This window comes from Pantherophis guttatus, chromosome 4 (assembly GCF_059756535.1).
Source record: "Pantherophis guttatus breed Tessera chromosome 4, ASM5975653v1, whole genome shotgun sequence".
Lineage (NCBI taxonomy): Eukaryota > Metazoa > Chordata > Lepidosauria > Squamata > Colubridae > Pantherophis > Pantherophis guttatus.
In genome coordinates this window covers 22,483,893-22,500,699 of record NC_142066.1, presented here as the reverse complement: position 1 = coordinate 22,500,699, position 16,807 = coordinate 22,483,893, and the positions used below count along the sequence as shown (strand labels likewise).

The 16,807-nt window shown below is 45.6% G+C and overlaps 1 protein-coding gene across 2 annotated transcripts in view; it reads left to right on the top strand.

The window, feature by feature from the left end:
• LPCAT4 (lysophosphatidylcholine acyltransferase 4) overlaps window positions 1-16,154 on the top strand; it is a 63,047-nt gene extending 46,893 nt beyond the window's left edge. Inside the window, exons 6-14 of one of the 2 annotated variants that reach the window (XM_034411488.2) lie at window positions 105-163; window positions 3,114-3,148; window positions 3,246-3,300; window positions 4,217-4,299; window positions 6,259-6,384; window positions 8,746-8,887; window positions 9,557-9,655; window positions 12,090-12,249; window positions 15,478-16,154. In XM_034411488.2, the coding sequence (XP_034267379.1) occupies window positions 105-163; window positions 3,114-3,148; window positions 3,246-3,300; window positions 4,217-4,299; window positions 6,259-6,384; window positions 8,746-8,887; window positions 9,557-9,655; window positions 12,090-12,249; window positions 15,478-15,635 (917 nt within the window). In that variant the 3' untranslated portion in view covers window positions 15,636-16,154. The remainder of the gene's footprint in view (window positions 1-104; window positions 164-3,113; window positions 3,149-3,245; window positions 3,301-4,216; window positions 4,300-6,258; window positions 6,385-8,745; window positions 8,888-9,556; window positions 9,656-12,089; window positions 12,250-15,477) is intronic. The other variant, XM_034411489.2, reaches the window with a different exon arrangement.
• The last annotated feature ends 653 nt before the right edge of the window (window positions 16,155-16,807 follow it).

Below are 16,807 nucleotides of genomic sequence, written 5' to 3'. Positions count from 1 at the left end.
TTCTAACCAATAAGCCCAGCCTCTTAATCACTGACCCACCGTGCCACCCTTTCAGCCCTCAGGACAGATGAGTAACTCTGACCATGTGTGCTTTATGTTCTCAGGTGCCTTCATATCTGGTGTTCCCATTCAGCCGGTCCTCATTCGCTACCCCAACTCTGTGGTGAGTTTCTACGAACTTTAGGAGATAGTCTTAGCATTGTAATAATTATAGGTAGTCCTCAACTTACAGCCACAATTGGGTTCAGAATTTCTGTTGTTACGCAAGATGGTTGTTAAATGAGTTGTTCCCAATTTTGCAACCTCTTTTACCACAGTTGTCGTAGTTGTTTACGTTGTCATCTGTGGAGATTCTCAGCCATCCAGGTCATGGTTGTCTCCAACAGCCTTCCCCCTGTGCTCAACAGTGAAGGGAAACAGGGCAGAAAACATCCTGAAGAAAGCACAGCTACACAACACAGTCCCTTCAGCAGTTCCAAGAAGGCTCCACACCCATTTGCACTACTCGGGTGACCCTGAGGACAGAGACAATCTCCAAGGGACCTCAACGACTATCAAATCAAATCAAGTTTATTACAGTCAAAAACCAGAGACCAGAATAAATAAAAAACACTCAAGGAATATCCAGTTAAAAATTCTAGAATAAAGTAATAAATAACAGATAAAATTATATTAAAATCACAATTTGGCATCCAATCTGTCAGTTACACACACGGCCTAACTATACTATAATATCAATCCTTGAAACTGTGAGGCCCATACTGATTAAATACTGTAATGCAAAAGGGTATGCTACATTTCGTAGCTATGGTGGATTAATCATGTATCTCCGACGAATCCCCAGTGCTGCTGCTCAGAATGTAGCCACCTGCGCTGTAATCAGTCTGTTCGTCCTTAAGCTGCCACTGGAGATAGATTCTTGAAAAGGATGCAAATCACTAGTTGTCTGCAAGGAACGTAAACCCTTCCATTCCCCACCATCCAGTCAGAGCTGAAGAAGCTTCTTGGATGAGAAGCAAAATGTCGTCAAAAAAGAAAGAAAGAAAGAAAGTCCAGTTGCCGCTTGGACACTGCTTCCCCGAAAACAAGACCTAACTGGAAAATAAGCCCTAGCATGATTTTTCAGAATGCTTGTAATACAAGCCCTAACCCCAAAAATAAGCCCCAGTTAAGATTGTTAGTCAGACAGACACATTTAGTACCATGTTTCCCCGGAAATAAGACCTAACCCAAAAACAAGTCCTAATGCTGTGATGGCGAACCTATGGCATGCGTGCCATAGGTGGCACACGGAGCCATATCTGTGGGCACACGAGCATTGCCCTAACTCAGCTCCAGCATGCATGTGATTGCTGGCCAGCTGATTTTTGGGCCTTCTAGGCCCACCGGAAGTCAGGAAGCGGGCTGTTTCTGGCCTCTGGAGGGCCTCCCGGGGGGGGGTGTTTTCACCCTCCCCAGGCTCCAAGAAAACCTCTGGAGCCTGGGGAAGGCCAAAAACGGGCCTTCCAAGAGTTGGGAAACAGGCCATTTCTGGCCTCCGGAGGGCCTCTGGGGGAGTAGGGAAGGCCATTTTTGCCCTCCCCAGGCTCCAAGAAAGCCTCTGGAGCCTGGGGAGGGTGAAAAACAGGCCTACCAGGCCCACTGGTAACCTTTTTGCCATCACATGCCAAAAGCGGGGGGAGCACGGGGGCGTGGGTCGCGCACGCATGCGCAGGGGGTGGGGAGGCATTGAATTATGGGCACATGACCACCCCGCACTCCCCCACTTTTGACACGTGACGGCAAAAAGGTTAGCCATCACTAACCCTAATGCCTCTCTTGGAATAAAAATTAACATAAGACCTGATCTTATTTTTGGGGAAACACGGATAGGTCACACAATCATTAAGCAATCTAGCCCTCACCTCCATATGGGCTTTGTCGGAAGCCATCAGGGAAGGTTGCATATGATGATCACGTGACCTTGCTGAAACTATCATAAATACCTGCCAGTTACTGAGCACTCAAATTTTGATCACGTAACCATGGGGACTCTGCAATGCTCATATGTATGAATGTCAGCTGTAAATTACTTTTGTCGATGCCGTTGTAACTTTGAATGGTCACTCAATGAATGGTTTTAAATTAAGGATTATCTTACTGATGCCAGAGAGAGAGTGTTTTTTGTCTGTATTTTTGAAGCTGGTTTTTCTAAGTAAATGTTAAGCTACAATGTCCCAAAGGTGCTTTTTTCAAGATGAAACTGGTTTTTCTTTGAAGACTAGAAAGTCCAGTTGCTTCGTGAAAAAGCATCTTTGGGACATCCATGACCTGGATGACTGCGAATCTCCATAGATATTAAGTTAGATCAGTGTGTTGGCCACCGGCCCCTCCAACAGCCGAATCAGAGGAGGAGGGAGGCCTGGGAGTCAGGGTCAGCATCAAGGCAACCTGAGAACTCTGAGGGAGAAGAGGGAGTGGAGCTAGCAGAGAGAGAGAAAGAGCATGGGCCATCCGTCAGCCCTGAGATGGAGAGTCAACAGCCCCCAGGTCTGGAGGTGGCTGATGAGGAAGAAGAGGAATAGCTGGATCTAGTGCCTGATGCACAGATGTGCAAAAGGCAGAGGAGAGGAGAACAGTGGAAATCTGCAGGCCGATCCTTGGGAAGGAAGAGTCACCGCTGCTAGCAAAGCTGCACCCTAGCTCTGGGGATAAAAGGCAGGGGGCAGAGATGAATAGCTGTGGCAAATAACTACTCATCTTCCAACCGGACCAACTTGCTAGAGAAGCTTTTTGCCGGGGCTGCCGGCACTCCTGATTAAAGGAATCTTTGAGTTAATTTCAGAGGGTTTGTCATGTTTGGATCAGCCGGGTCAGAACAAAGTGTCTAACTTTGTTATATAAAGTGTTTAACTTTATAAAAATGGCAATGGAGAAGCAGCTGAAGAGCCTTTGGAGGCTTTTCTGTGTTCTCCGAGTCACCTGAGTAGTGCAAATGGGTGTGGAGCCTTCTTATGGATTATATGGATCTCTATTATGGACCATTATGGACTCATTATATTACGGTGGCCCCTTATGGACCATGCCACTTTGTTAGATAAAGCCAAATATCTCTCTCTTTCTTTTTTTTACAGGATTCAACCACCTGGGCATGGAGAGGACCCGGAGTGTAAGTTCCTAATAATGGTTTTATAATAATGGCTGGTCATATGTATTCCTCTTGTTAGCAAGACCAAGTCTGAGTCATCTTCCATTTCTTCTTCCAGGTTAAAAGTCATCTGGTTGACTGCATCTCAGCCTTGCACGACTGTAGAAGTAGAGGTAAGAAGAAAAGAGGGGAGATTGTGATCATTCCTCTTGAAGGGATATTTGCAGGACGTACCATATTTTTCAGACTATAAGACGCACCTAAATTTAGAAGAGAAAATCAACAAAAAAAAAGTTTTTGGCCTCCTCGGGCCTTTTTTCAGGCCTTTTCCAGCCTTTATCCAGCCCATTTTCAAGGCTTTTTTCAGCCTATTTTTGAGGCTTTTTCGGCTCATTTTTGAGGCTTTTTCGGCCCATTTTTGAGACTTTTTTGGGCCCGTTTTAAAGGCTTTTTTCAACTCATTTTTTGACTATTGCGGCCTGTTTTTGAGGCTTTTTTCAGGCTGTTTTTTCTGAAACAATTGGTCAAAAAAGGCTAAAAAATGGGCCGAAAAAAACCTCGAGAATGGGCTGAAAAAGGCCTCGAAAATGGGCTGAAAAAAGCCTCGAAAATGGGCCCAAAAATGGGCTGAAAAAAGCCCCAAAAACGGGCCGTAGAAAGGCCTGAAAAAGGCCGAATAAAGGCCTGAAAATGGGGCCTGCGGAGGCAAAAAACACCCGGCGGGTGGGTGGGGCTTCAACAATATTTGGTCTAAAAGACACACAGACATTTTCACCCCCTTTTCGGAGGCAAAGAAGTGCATCTTATAGTCCGAACAATATGGTACATTTTTTTCCCTCACATTTTGACTTTGACTGGTGTGTTGGAAACCCACTCTCAAAAACAGTGGATGGGAAATTTCTCCTTTCTGCCCTATTAAAAATTACAATTTTATGTAGACTTGGGCACTCAGGTTCCAGTCTTCAGATTGGCCTACAATCTCTCTTAAAGTTGATGCCATTGTCTTGACAATCCAGGCTTTTGCATACTATAACTCAGTTCTCCAGAAATTAAATTTTCCTTTAATTCTGATTTCCTTTTCCTTTCTAGTTTCTCCCGGTTTATCAACCCAGTCCCGAAGAGGCTGTGAACCCCACACTATATGCTAACAATGTCCAGAAAGTGATGGCCAAGTGAGTTGGAGATGCTTTTTGTAAACGGGGAGTTTGGGGTGCAACCAGGGGTGAAATGTAAAATTCTGTGGGCATGGCTTGGTTGGGGGGTTGTAATGTGATTGGGTTGGGCATGGCCAACTTTTTTTTTTTAACTTTTCAAAGCATTTTTTCTAATGCTTTGAAAAGCCTCTGCCAATCAAGCAACTCAGCTGGGATCGTCAGAGAGGCTTTTTTAAAAATACCTCTCTGCCGATCAGGCAACTCAGTTGGGATTGTCAGAGACTTTTCAAAGCATTTTTTTTACCACCTCTTCTGCCAAGACGTTGCAGAATAAAATGCTTTGAAAAGCCTCTGACAATCCCAGCTGAGCCACGCGATCATCAGAAGCTTTTTTTTTTTACTTTTAAAAGCTTTTTTTTGTCGGAAGAGGTTGTAGAAAAAATGCTTTTAAAAGTTAAAAAAAAAAGCCTCTGATGATCGTGCGGCTCAGCTGGGCATGGTGGGGAGGGGGCGCAGGGATTTTTGCTACCGGTTCTCTGAACCACCCGCCGCCATCACTACCTGATCGGGCGATCCAGTCCAAAACAGGAGCATTTCACCCCTTGGTGCAACGGAAGGAAAGATAGGCTCAACATTATAAGAAATGCTTAGAAGATATTGAGACTGGTTTGGGATCCAGGTTCTGTGTGCTGCTGAAACTGACCTCTGAAGACTTGAGAAGGCACCTGGAAAAATTGAATTCATAGTAGAGAAAGCCCAAGGCTCTTCATAAATTGAACAGACTAGACAAGGGTCGGCAACCTGCGGCTCTGGAGCCGCATGTGGTTCCTTCATCCCTCTGCTGCAGTTCCCTGTCACTCAAAATATGCATCACAACTGCCAATATGCGAATACCCACCGGCACGCAATTTATTGAGCTTTTCAACCCCCAATAGGCCAACCTTGGATAAATAAGTTTTTTTATACATAGCATAAAGGCAAAAAATGATATATGCAGTGTTATATTCACTTTTTTTTAAAAAAAATTGATTTATATGCCGCCCTTCTCCGAAGACTCAGGGCGGCTTACAATGTGCTCAGCAATAGCCTTCATCCTTTTGTATATTTATACAAAGTCAGCTTATTGCCCCCACAAACTGGGTCCTCATTTCACCTACCTTAGAAAGGATGGAAGGCTGAGTCAACCTTGAGCCTTGGCGAGATTCGAACCCTGCAGTAATTGCAGGCAGCTGGTCTTAATAACCAGCTTAATAACAGGGTGCCTTAAACCCCTGTACTACCAAGGCTCTTGACACTTTAGATGTCAAAAGAGTTTTGGGGCTCCCGGTGTTTTCTTTTCTGTGGGAAATGGGTCCGAATGGCTCTTTGAGTGTTTAAGGTTGCTGACCCCTGGATTAGAAGAGTTGGCCTGTTCGTTAATTATGGCAAAATCCATCAGTGTAGAGCAGGGGTGTCAAACTCAAGGCTGAGGGCCCGGATCCAACCCGTGGGATGCTTAAATCCAGCCTGCGGAGCCTCCCTGGAAACAGCAAAGGACCACCCATGGTGCCTCTGCCAGCAAAAACAGAGCTCAGGAGCCCATTTTTGCTGGCAGAGCGCTTGGGCCACCACAGGCGCCTCCGACAGGAATGACATCGAGCTGGCCACACCCACCCTGGCCCCCCAAAGTCAAACACAACCCTGGTACGGCCCTCAATGAAATTGAATTTGACACCCCTGATATAGAGGTTTCCCCGTCTTGCTAGGCTTTGAATCTGATCTACAGGATGCTAGCTTGGGCTCCCTGATGACCTCAGCAAGAGACTAGAAGCCAAAATTATTTCTCTGGAAAATACACTGAGGTGTAATGGGAGAATTACTGCAGCTGTAAGCCTGATTCTTGGTGCACATGGATAAGATGTTTCTCCTCTTGCTTGATGAATCTGTGTTTCCCCATAAGAATCTTCTTGTCCTTATGTTGTTTCCTTCTTTAACTAGAGCTCTGGGGATCCCTGCCACAGATTGCGAATTTGTGGGCAATCTTCCAGTGACTGTTGTAGGGCGCTTGAGAGTAGCCTTGGAGCCACGCATCTGGGAACTGGGGAAGGCTATCCGGAAGGCCAGGTGAGAGGTCACCAGGACAAGGAAAGAACTTTGGTGGATGAAATCAAGGGTTGAATCTCATCCTTCATTCAACTTGGGTGCGACAAGAACAGAGAGGCCTCTTTTGATAGATTATGGGTCAGCCTCTCCTGCTATTAGGGGGGAACAGGTGAAGTACTGCTTCTGTTCTTGGAAATCTAATGATGGAGAAGCGGTAGCTGTTAGGGGGATCAGAAGTTGATTAGCATAGCATTATCATTGGCACAAGGTCTGCTTTGTGAGCAGCAGATCAGGTAGGAGTGGAATGACACCTGGGAAAGAACCTGGGAAAGATTGTCCAGGTTGGTGCGTTTATAATTTCCAGTTATATTCCACTTAATACAACGAAGCACACCGGAAAATCAATTGTATGTTTGTTTGTTTGTTTGTTTGTTTTCTTCCTTCCTTCCTTCCTTCCTTCCTTCCTTCCTTCCTTCCTTCCTTCCTTCCTTCCTTCCTTCCTTCCTTCCTTTCTTTCTTTCTTTCTTTCTTTCTTTCTTTCTCTTTCTTTTTCTTTCTTTCTTTTTTCCTTCTTTCCTTCCTTTTTGCTTTCTTTCTTTCTCTTTCTCCTTTTCTCCCTTCCCCTCCCTCCCTCCCCCTCTTTCTTTCTTTCTTTCTTTCTCCCTTTCTCCTTTCTCCCTTTCTTTCTTTCTTTCTTTCTTTCTTTCTTTCTTTCTTTCCTTCCTTCCTTCCTTCCTTCCTTCCTTCCTTCCTTCTTTTTCTCTTTCTCCCTTTCTCCCTTCCCCTCCCTTCCCCTTTCTTTCTTTCTTTCTTTCTTTCTTTTTCTTTCTCCCTTCCCCTCTCTCCCTTCCCCTTCCTCCCTCCCTCCCTCTTTCTTTCTTTCTTTCTTTCTTTCCTTCTTTCTTTTTCTTTCTTTCCCTCTTTCTTTCTCCCTTTCTCCTTTCTCCTTTCTCCTTTCTCCCTTTCTTTCTTTCTTTCTTTCTTTCTTTCTTTCTTTCTTTCTTTCTTTCCTTCCTTCCTTCCTTCCTTCCTTCCTTCCTTCCTTCCTTCCTTCTTTTTCTCTTTCTCCCTTCCCCTCCCTTCCCCTTTCTTTCTTTCTTTCTTTCTTTCTTTCTTTCTTTCTTTCTTTCTTTCTTTTTCTTTCTCCCTTTCTCCCTTCCCCTCTCTCCCTTCCCCTCCCTCCCTCCCTCCCTCCCTCCCTCCCTCTTTCTTTCTTTCTTTCTTTCTTTCTTTCTTTCTTTCTTTCTTTCTTTCTTTCTCTCTCTCTCTCTCTCTCTCTCTCTCTCTCTCTCTCTCTCTCTCTCTCTCTCTGTTTTTGTTCTGTATATCATTACTACATTGAAAAATTCTAATGAAAATATATATAAAGTAGTCTGTCACTCAAGGTGGCCTATGAACCAGTTATAGGGATAATTGAGGAAAACATGGTTAAGTAAATCAGGGTTCAGCTTTACTGCTGTGGGAAAAACAAATTCAATTCCACTAAAATGGAGGACTGCTTGCCGACTTGCCTGAGAGGGCAGGGTAAAAATCTAAAATAAATAGATGTCCCCAAGTTCCTTTCCCATCAGTGAGTATGCAAATTCATTCTATTCCAGTGAAGCTAATTTGCATTTTTGTTTGTTTGTTTAAGTGTTCCGGAAAAATCTGTTATCACTGGATATTGTATACTACTAAAAAAAGCAATGTTTTTCTTTTATTCTTTCCTACCTCAAAATATTTTGGACAGAAATTAATTAACTAAGTTATAATTCTGACTGTTTGTTACCATAGTAACTCTAAAAAAAACCCTGAAGAGAATAGGAAGACACACTCTGTGTGGGAGAAACCCCCGCCCCCCAAAAGAAAAACTGAGTTTAAAAAATGGCTCAGGGATTGAGAGAAAACAGTGCCAAATTCCCCCAGCACATTTCTCCTACGTTCTGGTCACATCACAGAATTGAGCCCATGCAACACACCCCGTGCTTTTCTGTTCACAATAGATATAAAAAAGAGAAATGTTTCTGTGTCATATTATTCAACAAACATATGGATTATACAGAAGAAAGTATGGATACTGTAGGAAATGTGCAGTCTGAGCCCGAGGAGGGAAGGAGGCGTCAAACACGTCATCAGTTCAGAATCCTTATATAGCCACAAGCGACCTCAGTCCAGCCCCGGTGAATTCCATTGACTTTTATCTAGTGCCAATTTGCCTTGGCCGTTAGTGAATCAAATTCATGTAAGGTAACATGAAATAAACTCGTAGTATTTTCCAACACTATCCCAGCTCCTGGTTTCTTGTACCTGACAGAGACCTCTTTGTGGCTGATGCTGCTAAGAGGACTGACAAGCTTTCCAGGTCTCATTCCTTTTCATCTTTGCAAATATATCAATCGACAGATACCCAGCGGAGGGGATCAAATACAATTTGGATGTGCTTCCTGTCGGCACTTCAGGGCAGGTGGGACCAAATGAGCTTGCCCATTGGCTGGGACTGGCCTGTCCTAAAGCTGTGGAAGAGATCTGCGTCTATTTCCAGCAGGTAAGATAGAATAGAATAGAATAGAATAGAATAGAATAGAATAGAATAGAATAGAATAGAATAGAATAGAATAGAATAGAATAGAATAGAATAGAATAGAATAAACAGAGTTGGAAGGGGCCTTGGAGGTCTTCTAGTCCAGCCCCCTGCTAGAACAGGAGGAGGAGTACAGGTAGTCCTCGACTTACGACCATAATGGAGATCAACATTTCTGTGGGTTCAGTGAGTTTTGCCCCATTTTACGACCTGGCTTGACACCGTGGTTAAGTGAATCGCTGCGGTTGTTCAGTGAGTAACACGGTTGTTAAGCGAAACTGGCTTCCCCCCACTGACCTTGCTTGTCAGAAGGTCGCAAAAAACTGTCACGTGACCTGGGGACACTGCAACCGTCATAAATAGGAAGCTGTTGTCATGCATCGGAATGTAAATCATGCGACTATGGGGATGCTGTGTTGGTCATAAGTGTGAAAAATGGTCATAAGTGTGAAAAATTGTCATAAGTGTGAAAAATGGTCCATAATTTTTTTTCAGTGCCATTGTAACTTCGAATGGTCACTGAATGAACTGTTGTAAGTCGAGGACTGTGTGCATAGACTAGAGTGGTTTCTTTCTTCATTCGCCCTTTTGCCATGTTTCCAACTCTTTCATACTTCCTGCTTCGATTCCCAGGATTCCAATGGAAACATGGATGCCCGGGAAGTGGCCTTAGCCCTAGAAGCTCTACAGGGAGAACATGACCCACAGCAACTGACACGTCGGGCTTTTGAGGTAATGGCTCTGATGAGCTTTGAGGGGCAGGGGAAATGAGCTTGCAGAAGGCCGGGTGAGATGTTTAGCAAGGACTTGGATCAGTGGTGAAATCCAATTTTTTTAACTACCGGTTCTGTGGGCGTGGCTTGGTGGACGTGGCTTGATGGGCGTGGTAGGGGAAGGATACTGCAAAATCTCCATTCCCACCCCACTCCAGGGGAAGGATATTACAAAATCCCCATTCCCTCCTCACTCCTGGGGGAAGGATATTGCAAAATCTCCATTCCCACCCCATTCCAGGGGGAGGATATTGCAAAATCCCCATTCTCTCCCTATTCCAGGGGAAGAGTACTGCAAAATCTCCATTCCTTCCCCACTCCAGGGGAAGGATATTACAAAATCCCCATTCCCTCCTCACTCCTGGGGGAAGGATATTGCAAAATCTCCATTCCCACCCCATTCCAGGGGGAGGATATTGCAAAATCCCCATTCTCTCCCTATTCCAGGGGAATACTGCAAAATCCCCATTCTTTCCCCACTCCAGGGGAAGGATATTGTAAAATCCCCATTCCCACCATACTCTGGAGCCAGCCAGAGGTGGTATTTGCCGGTTCTCCGAACTGCTCAAAATTTCCGCTACCGGTTCTCCAGAACCTATTAGAACCTGCTGGATTTCACCCCTGACTTGGATCCCTGCTGGCTGAGGAATTCTGGGAGTTGAAGTCCTTACACCATCAAGATGCCATGATTGAAAAACACGGAGTTAGTACTTGGACGGGGAGCACCTGGACATGCCAGAGCTACCCTAGAAAGTTTTTTTAAAAAAATCCCCAAAAAGACAGTAGCAAGCCACTTTCAAAGGTGCTTTTTCAAGAGGCAACTGGATTTTCTGTTTTTTCTTTGAAGATGTTTCGCTTCTTACCCGAGAAGCTTCTTGGATAAGAAGCGAAACGTCTTCAACGCTTCTTGGATGAGAAGCGAAACATCTTCAAAGAAAAACCAGAAAGTCCAGTCGCCTCTTGAAAAAGCACCTTTGGGATAACCATGACCTGGATGACTGAGAATCCCCATAGACATTAATAACCCACTTTCATATTGCAGTTGAGAAAATTACAGGGATCTGTCTATAAAGTTTTCAAGAGCTAAGCTCAATTCAAGATCTTTCTCTCATGTGTAGGAGTTCTCACAGTGTCAATGAAGTACAACTGATGGCAAATCTTTCCATTGCAATTCCCCTCCCCATCCTGGCTCTTCCGTGCCAAAGGGAGGGGCAGGAAAGAAAAAATACAGATGGGTTTGAATAATGTTTCTCTAAATAGAGCTCGTTCCTCAAACACAGCAGTCCCTAGAAATTTTTCCTCATGGCTTGCTAACTTTGTAAACATCACTCGTCAGAAATTATGGATAGTCCTCCACTTACAACCTCAACTGAGCCCAAAATTTCTGGGGCTAAACGAGACGGTTGTTAAGTGAATTTTGCCCCATTTTACAACCTTTCTGGCCACAGTTGTTAAGTGAATCACTGCAGCTGTTAAGCTAGTAACACAATTGTTACATGAATCTGGCTTCCCCATTGAACCTGCTCGTCAGAAGGTCGCAAAAGGTGATCACGTGACTCCAGGACATTGCAACCGTCATAAATACGAGTCAGTTGCCAAGCATCTGAATTTTAAATCATGTGACCACAGGGTTGCTACAATGGTTGTGTGAAATATGGTCATAAGTCACTTCTTTTCAGTGTCATTGTAACTTTGAACTGTTGTAAGTTGAGGGCTACCTATATTGAATACTTGTGAATTTCTTGGAGTGGTTCCAGTTCTGGGTGGCGAGTGAAGCCCGACATCCAGAATATTTTGTCAGTGAGGTGGTCAAAAATACAGAAGGAGGAAAATTGGCAGACACAGAACTTAAAGAGCAGTGGTGAAATCCTACCGGTTCGCACCAGTTCGAGCGAACCGGTAGTGATAAAAGCTACTGGTTCATCCCAACTGGTATTTCTGACAATTAGCTGTGCCGTGCGATATATATTCACTAGAAAGCAGGAAATCCTGCTTTCTAGCAATTCTAAATCGTGTGGCACAGCTATCCACCCCTCACTGTTCTACTTACCTTGTTAAGTGTCCTTTTTCTATGCGAAGCGCGCATTTGGCATGCGCTGTGCATGCACAGCGTGCATTTGGCATGTACCGCGCATGCATAGGCAGCGAACCATGGAGGATTTCACCACTGCCTAAAGATTGGAAGGTGGACATCAGCATGGACATCAAAATAAAAGATTAATAGGAACTGAAGATTTAAAGAAGGTGGAGCTGTGAACGTCAGAGCTAGATAGGTTTTGTGTAATGTCTTTCGGTTTCATTCCTTTGTCAAACTCTTCTTTATATTGAATTACAGTGAAATGCTAATATGATTTTATAGTCATATATTTACTGGCATCTTTCCTGTCTACCAGCTATTCTCAGAGGTGGAGGCCAAGACAGGAACCTCTTGTCTGCACCAAGATGGATTCTGTGCCATTTTGCGCCTCCTGCTGGGCACTCCAGTTGTGGACGGAACTGAACTCTATGGCCGACTCTGCACCGAGGACCACAGCCGGGACGGGCTTAACCTTGGTGAGAAGAAATGACAGGATGGGAAGGAAGCACCCCACTGTGTACAGTAGTAGGTCATCCAAAGGATGCTAAAAACCCATGCAGCAAGTCATGGAAGAAACAGATAGATGGAAAGGATACAGGGAGTTGAGAAAGAGGAAAACTGTTATTTTCTGGCCACTGATACGATATGGAAGCACCATGAGGGAAGTACGATTTGGATAAGAAAATTTCGGGGGGCTCATAGGCCATAATCCCACACCATCCCACACCAAAGCTTGTTTCTGTAAGCCGTGGAGACCTCCAAGATCATGATCCTAGGTCAGTGATGGCTAACCTTTTTGCCATCGCGTGCCAGGAGGGGGGGGAGAGGGGTTCACTCACATGCATGCCCACACCCATAATTCTATGTGCCCCACACATGTGCGCACTCTTCCCCGCTTCCCCCCCGCTCCTGGCATGTGATGGCACAGTGGGCCCGGTAGGCCCGCTTTTCTCTCTCCCCAGGCTCCAGAGCTTGGGGAGGGCAAAAACAGCCTTCCCCCCCCACTCCCAAGGCCCTCCAGAGGCTGGAAACGGCCCGTTTGCCAACTTCTGGTGGGACCGGAAGTTCCGTTTTTGATCTTCCCAAGGTCCAGAGCCTTTCTAGGAGCCTGGGGAGGGCGAAAACGACCTTCCCCATTCCCCCGGAGGCCTTCCGGAGGCCGGAAATGGCCCGTTTGCCGACTTCCGATCCCACCAGAGCTGTGCTCGCATGCCCACCGATATTGTTATGCGTTCCACCTGTGGCACATGTGCCATAGGTTCGCCATCACGGTCCTAGGTCTAAACGGCATCTCTTCCATTTATAGTTATCTGAGTTGTGGTGTAGAAGGAAATGTGGGCAGAAATAAACTTGTTTAGCCTCTTTTAAGCCTAGTATGTCCATTTTGTATTTCAATACCCTCAACAATCACCCAAAGAATTGAAGAATCATGAACATGATTCATTTGTAGCTCAGGGTTGAATTGAGGGGCCCTTGGTGCTCTCTGAGCTTAATTGTTTTCTGGCAGACGTTTCCTTACCCAAACTCGGTAACATTATCCATGCTAGACTAGACATGACCTAGTTTGGGTAAGGGAATGTCTGCAAGAAAACAACCAGCTCAGAGGGCACTAAGGACCCCTGAAGTATCATTGCCGGGGTGGGCTGCTGGGGGTTCGCAGGGGTTCGGGAGAACCTCTAGCTAAGATTCTGTGCAGTTTGGAGAACCCCCAAATCCCACTCCTGGCTAGCCCCGCCCACACCACCCCTCCCAAGAGTCCCCACGCTGCCCATTTTGGATGCAAGTAAGTGCAAGGCACGTATGGAGGCTCGGGGAGGGCGAAAAACGGGCCTACCGGAAGTTCAGGAAGGCTGGAAATGGGCCTGTTTCCAGCCATCAGAGGGCCCCTGGAGCATGGGGAGGCCGTTTTTGCCCTCCCGGAGGCTTGAAAAAAGCCTCCGGAGCCTGGGGAGGGCAAAAACCCCCACCCACCTGCTGTGGTGCAGGAGGCTGACTAGGCCACACCCACCATGGCCACGCCCACGCAGCAACCGGGCAGAGAACCCCTTGCTAAAATTTTTGAAGCCCACCCCTGATCATTGCCACCCTACTTGTGGCTGTCAGAGATCTAAGGTTTAAAAGATGGCCTTTGGTTGCCTGCTCCTCTAATCATGGAAGCAATAAGGAAGGTGCCCAATTAAGGAGAGAAATGACTGTCCATATGTGAGCTTTAAAAGGTAGGCTCCCTATTATAGAAGGTGGTGGTTGCAGAACAACTGCAGTTTTCTTCACAACATTTTTGGGAGTGGTTTGCCACTGCCTTCTTCAAAGGACTGAGAGAGAAGGGCTGGCCCAAGGTCACGCAGCTGGCTTTGGGCCTAAGGGAGCAGCATCTAATTGAGTTTAGCTGATCTCGAAAAACAGCAGAGCCAAATTATACCTGGCTAAGAGTTTAGACAGACGACTGCTCACATTATGTCTCAGGGCCGTAGGCTAGGCTGGGAAGTCTGAAAAACATACTGGAAGAAAGCAAATGGCAAACTCACTTCTGTATTGTTGCCATAAAACCTGCCCAGGCAGTCAGCAGAGGCTGAATGGATGTGTGGCATCTTTGCCTGGATCAGCCCTTAAATAATCTGGGCTGATCTCAGGGGTGGGGTGGGGGGGGGAGGAACGAAGGTTTGATTTTCTTGGTCCTTGGAGGGGAAAACCATAGAATAATTTCTAGGCTAGGAAGTCAAAAACACATCCTAGAAAAACGGCGCAGTGGTAAGCCACTTATGACAGATACTGCAGAGCATTTTGGTGCTCAGAGATTTTTGGAGATGCTCAATCATCAGGTCATTTTGGTATTCCAGAAGACAACTGGGCTTTCCTGGGGTTTTTTTCTTTGAAATTCTGGACAGAGAGGACCACCAATTTGAAAGAGGAGGTCAAAGAGGCCATCTACGATAGCGGCCAAAATTGTGGAAACCTTTTGGGAAAAGTGTATTTTCTAAAACTAGCGAATAACATCACTTTTTTTTGGGAGGGGGGGAGTAGTACCATAAAATGATATATCAATGGAAAGATCATTTAATCAAGAATGTAATGCAATAACTTTGATGAAGGATTTGCTATCAGAATAGCAGTTACAGTAGAAAGAAGAAAAGTGAAACACGTAGAAAAAAAAACGAGATATACAAAAATTATCACCATAGAAAAAATGAGATATACAAAAATTATCAGGGGTGGGATGTTGGGGGTTTGCAGGGGTTCGGGAGAACCTCTAGCTAAGATTCTGTGCAGTTCGGAGAACCACCAAATCCCACTCCTGGCTGGCCCTGCCCATACCGCCCCTCCCAGGAGTACCAACACTGCCCGTTTTGGATGCAGGTAAGTTCAAGGCGTACCCGGAGGCTCGGGAAGGGTGAAAATCGGGCCTATCAGGAAGGCCTCCAGAGCCTATGGAGGCCATTTTTGCCCTCCCGGAAGCTTGAGGAGAGCCTCTGGAGCCCGGGGAGGGCAAAAAGACACACATACCCCGCCGTGGTGCAGGAGGCCGACTAGGCCACGCCCACCCAGCACCAGGCAGAGAACCCCTTGCTAAGTTTTTTGAAGCCCAGAGGTTGTGGACCCCTGATCTAAAGTCATGCTTGATTCAAGAGAGACTTACCTTCTGTTATGCCACTTTTAGAGTCCTTTTTTATAACGACGCAATTTGTTTTCCTCTTTTCTGTAACCAGGTCAATTCCAGGACTTCTCTCTCCATCACCCCGACTATGCCCGTCTGTTCAGCACGTACCTGCGCCCTCCTCCAGCCTGCGCTCTCCCCAAGCCTGCCCAAGCCTCCACTTACACTAACGGTGTCTCTGCCATCCCTCCCAAAAGCAAGAGTGACTGAAGCCCTCCCCTGCCTATTAAGCCATGTGTATCCAACGACCATGAAAACAACCCCCCCCCCACACACACATAGACACACAGCCATGCCACACACCTTTGGCCACAACAGAGTCCCATTCCTTGCTTGCTCCCTGCTGTCGGGGTGGTTAGGCGGACTGGGGCCGAGATCCTTCCCCCCCTTCCCCCCGCTCCCCATCTCAGGGCAAACGAAAATGGGGAAATCACACAGCCGCAGTTTTTTTGGGGGATTGGGGCTTCTCTGGGTTTACTTTAGAGTTTTGTTTGGGGGGGAGGGCAAGGGCTAGGATTTAATCCTATCCTTTATTTTACGTTGTTGAGTTCCGTTTTGTTTTCGTCAAGAGGAAAGGATGAACCGAAGGATGAGATAGCATCGTTTTTTGGGTTTCATTTTCTGTTTTGTAAAATATAAGAAAGTGCTATTTTATATATAAGATAAACATCTATATCTCTATAATAAATATAAATATATATATATATATGTATTACATTTTAAAACAAAGATGGTTCCTGGATCTTTCTTTTTTTTTAAAAAAAAAGGCATTGATACGGAGACAATTATTTGCAGTCTGGATTTTTCATCTTACTCAAGATTGCAAAAGGAGATTAAATATTGCAAGGTATCCCTTGCTACCTAACCAGTGGGAAAATGGCATTTAATGGGTAGTCCTCAACCTACGACCACAATTGAGGCCAAAACTTTGGTTGCTAAGCGAGACATTTGTTGAGTGAATTTCGCCCCATTTTACGACCTTTCTTGCCAGAGTTCTTAAGTGAATCACTGCCATGGTTAAATTAGTCACACCGGTTGTGAAGTGAGACGGTTGCTTAGTGAATTTTGCCCCATTTTACGACCCTGCCCGCCACAGTTGTTAAGTGAATTGCTGCAATTTTTAAGTTGGTAACATGATTGTTAAGTGAATCTGGCTTCCCCATTGACTTTGTCAGAAGATTGCAAAATGGGATTACATCAATGGTGGGATTCAGCCGGTTCTGTCCGGTTCAGGTGAATCAGTAGTGGCAACTGCGGGAGGCTCCGCCCACCCGCCTGGATGTAATGCGCGAGCACTGCACATCTGCGAAAGGTCGTGCGCATGAGCAGAGGAGGCGCGTGCCAGTGAACATTTGCGAACCGGTAGGGAAGGTAAGTGAATC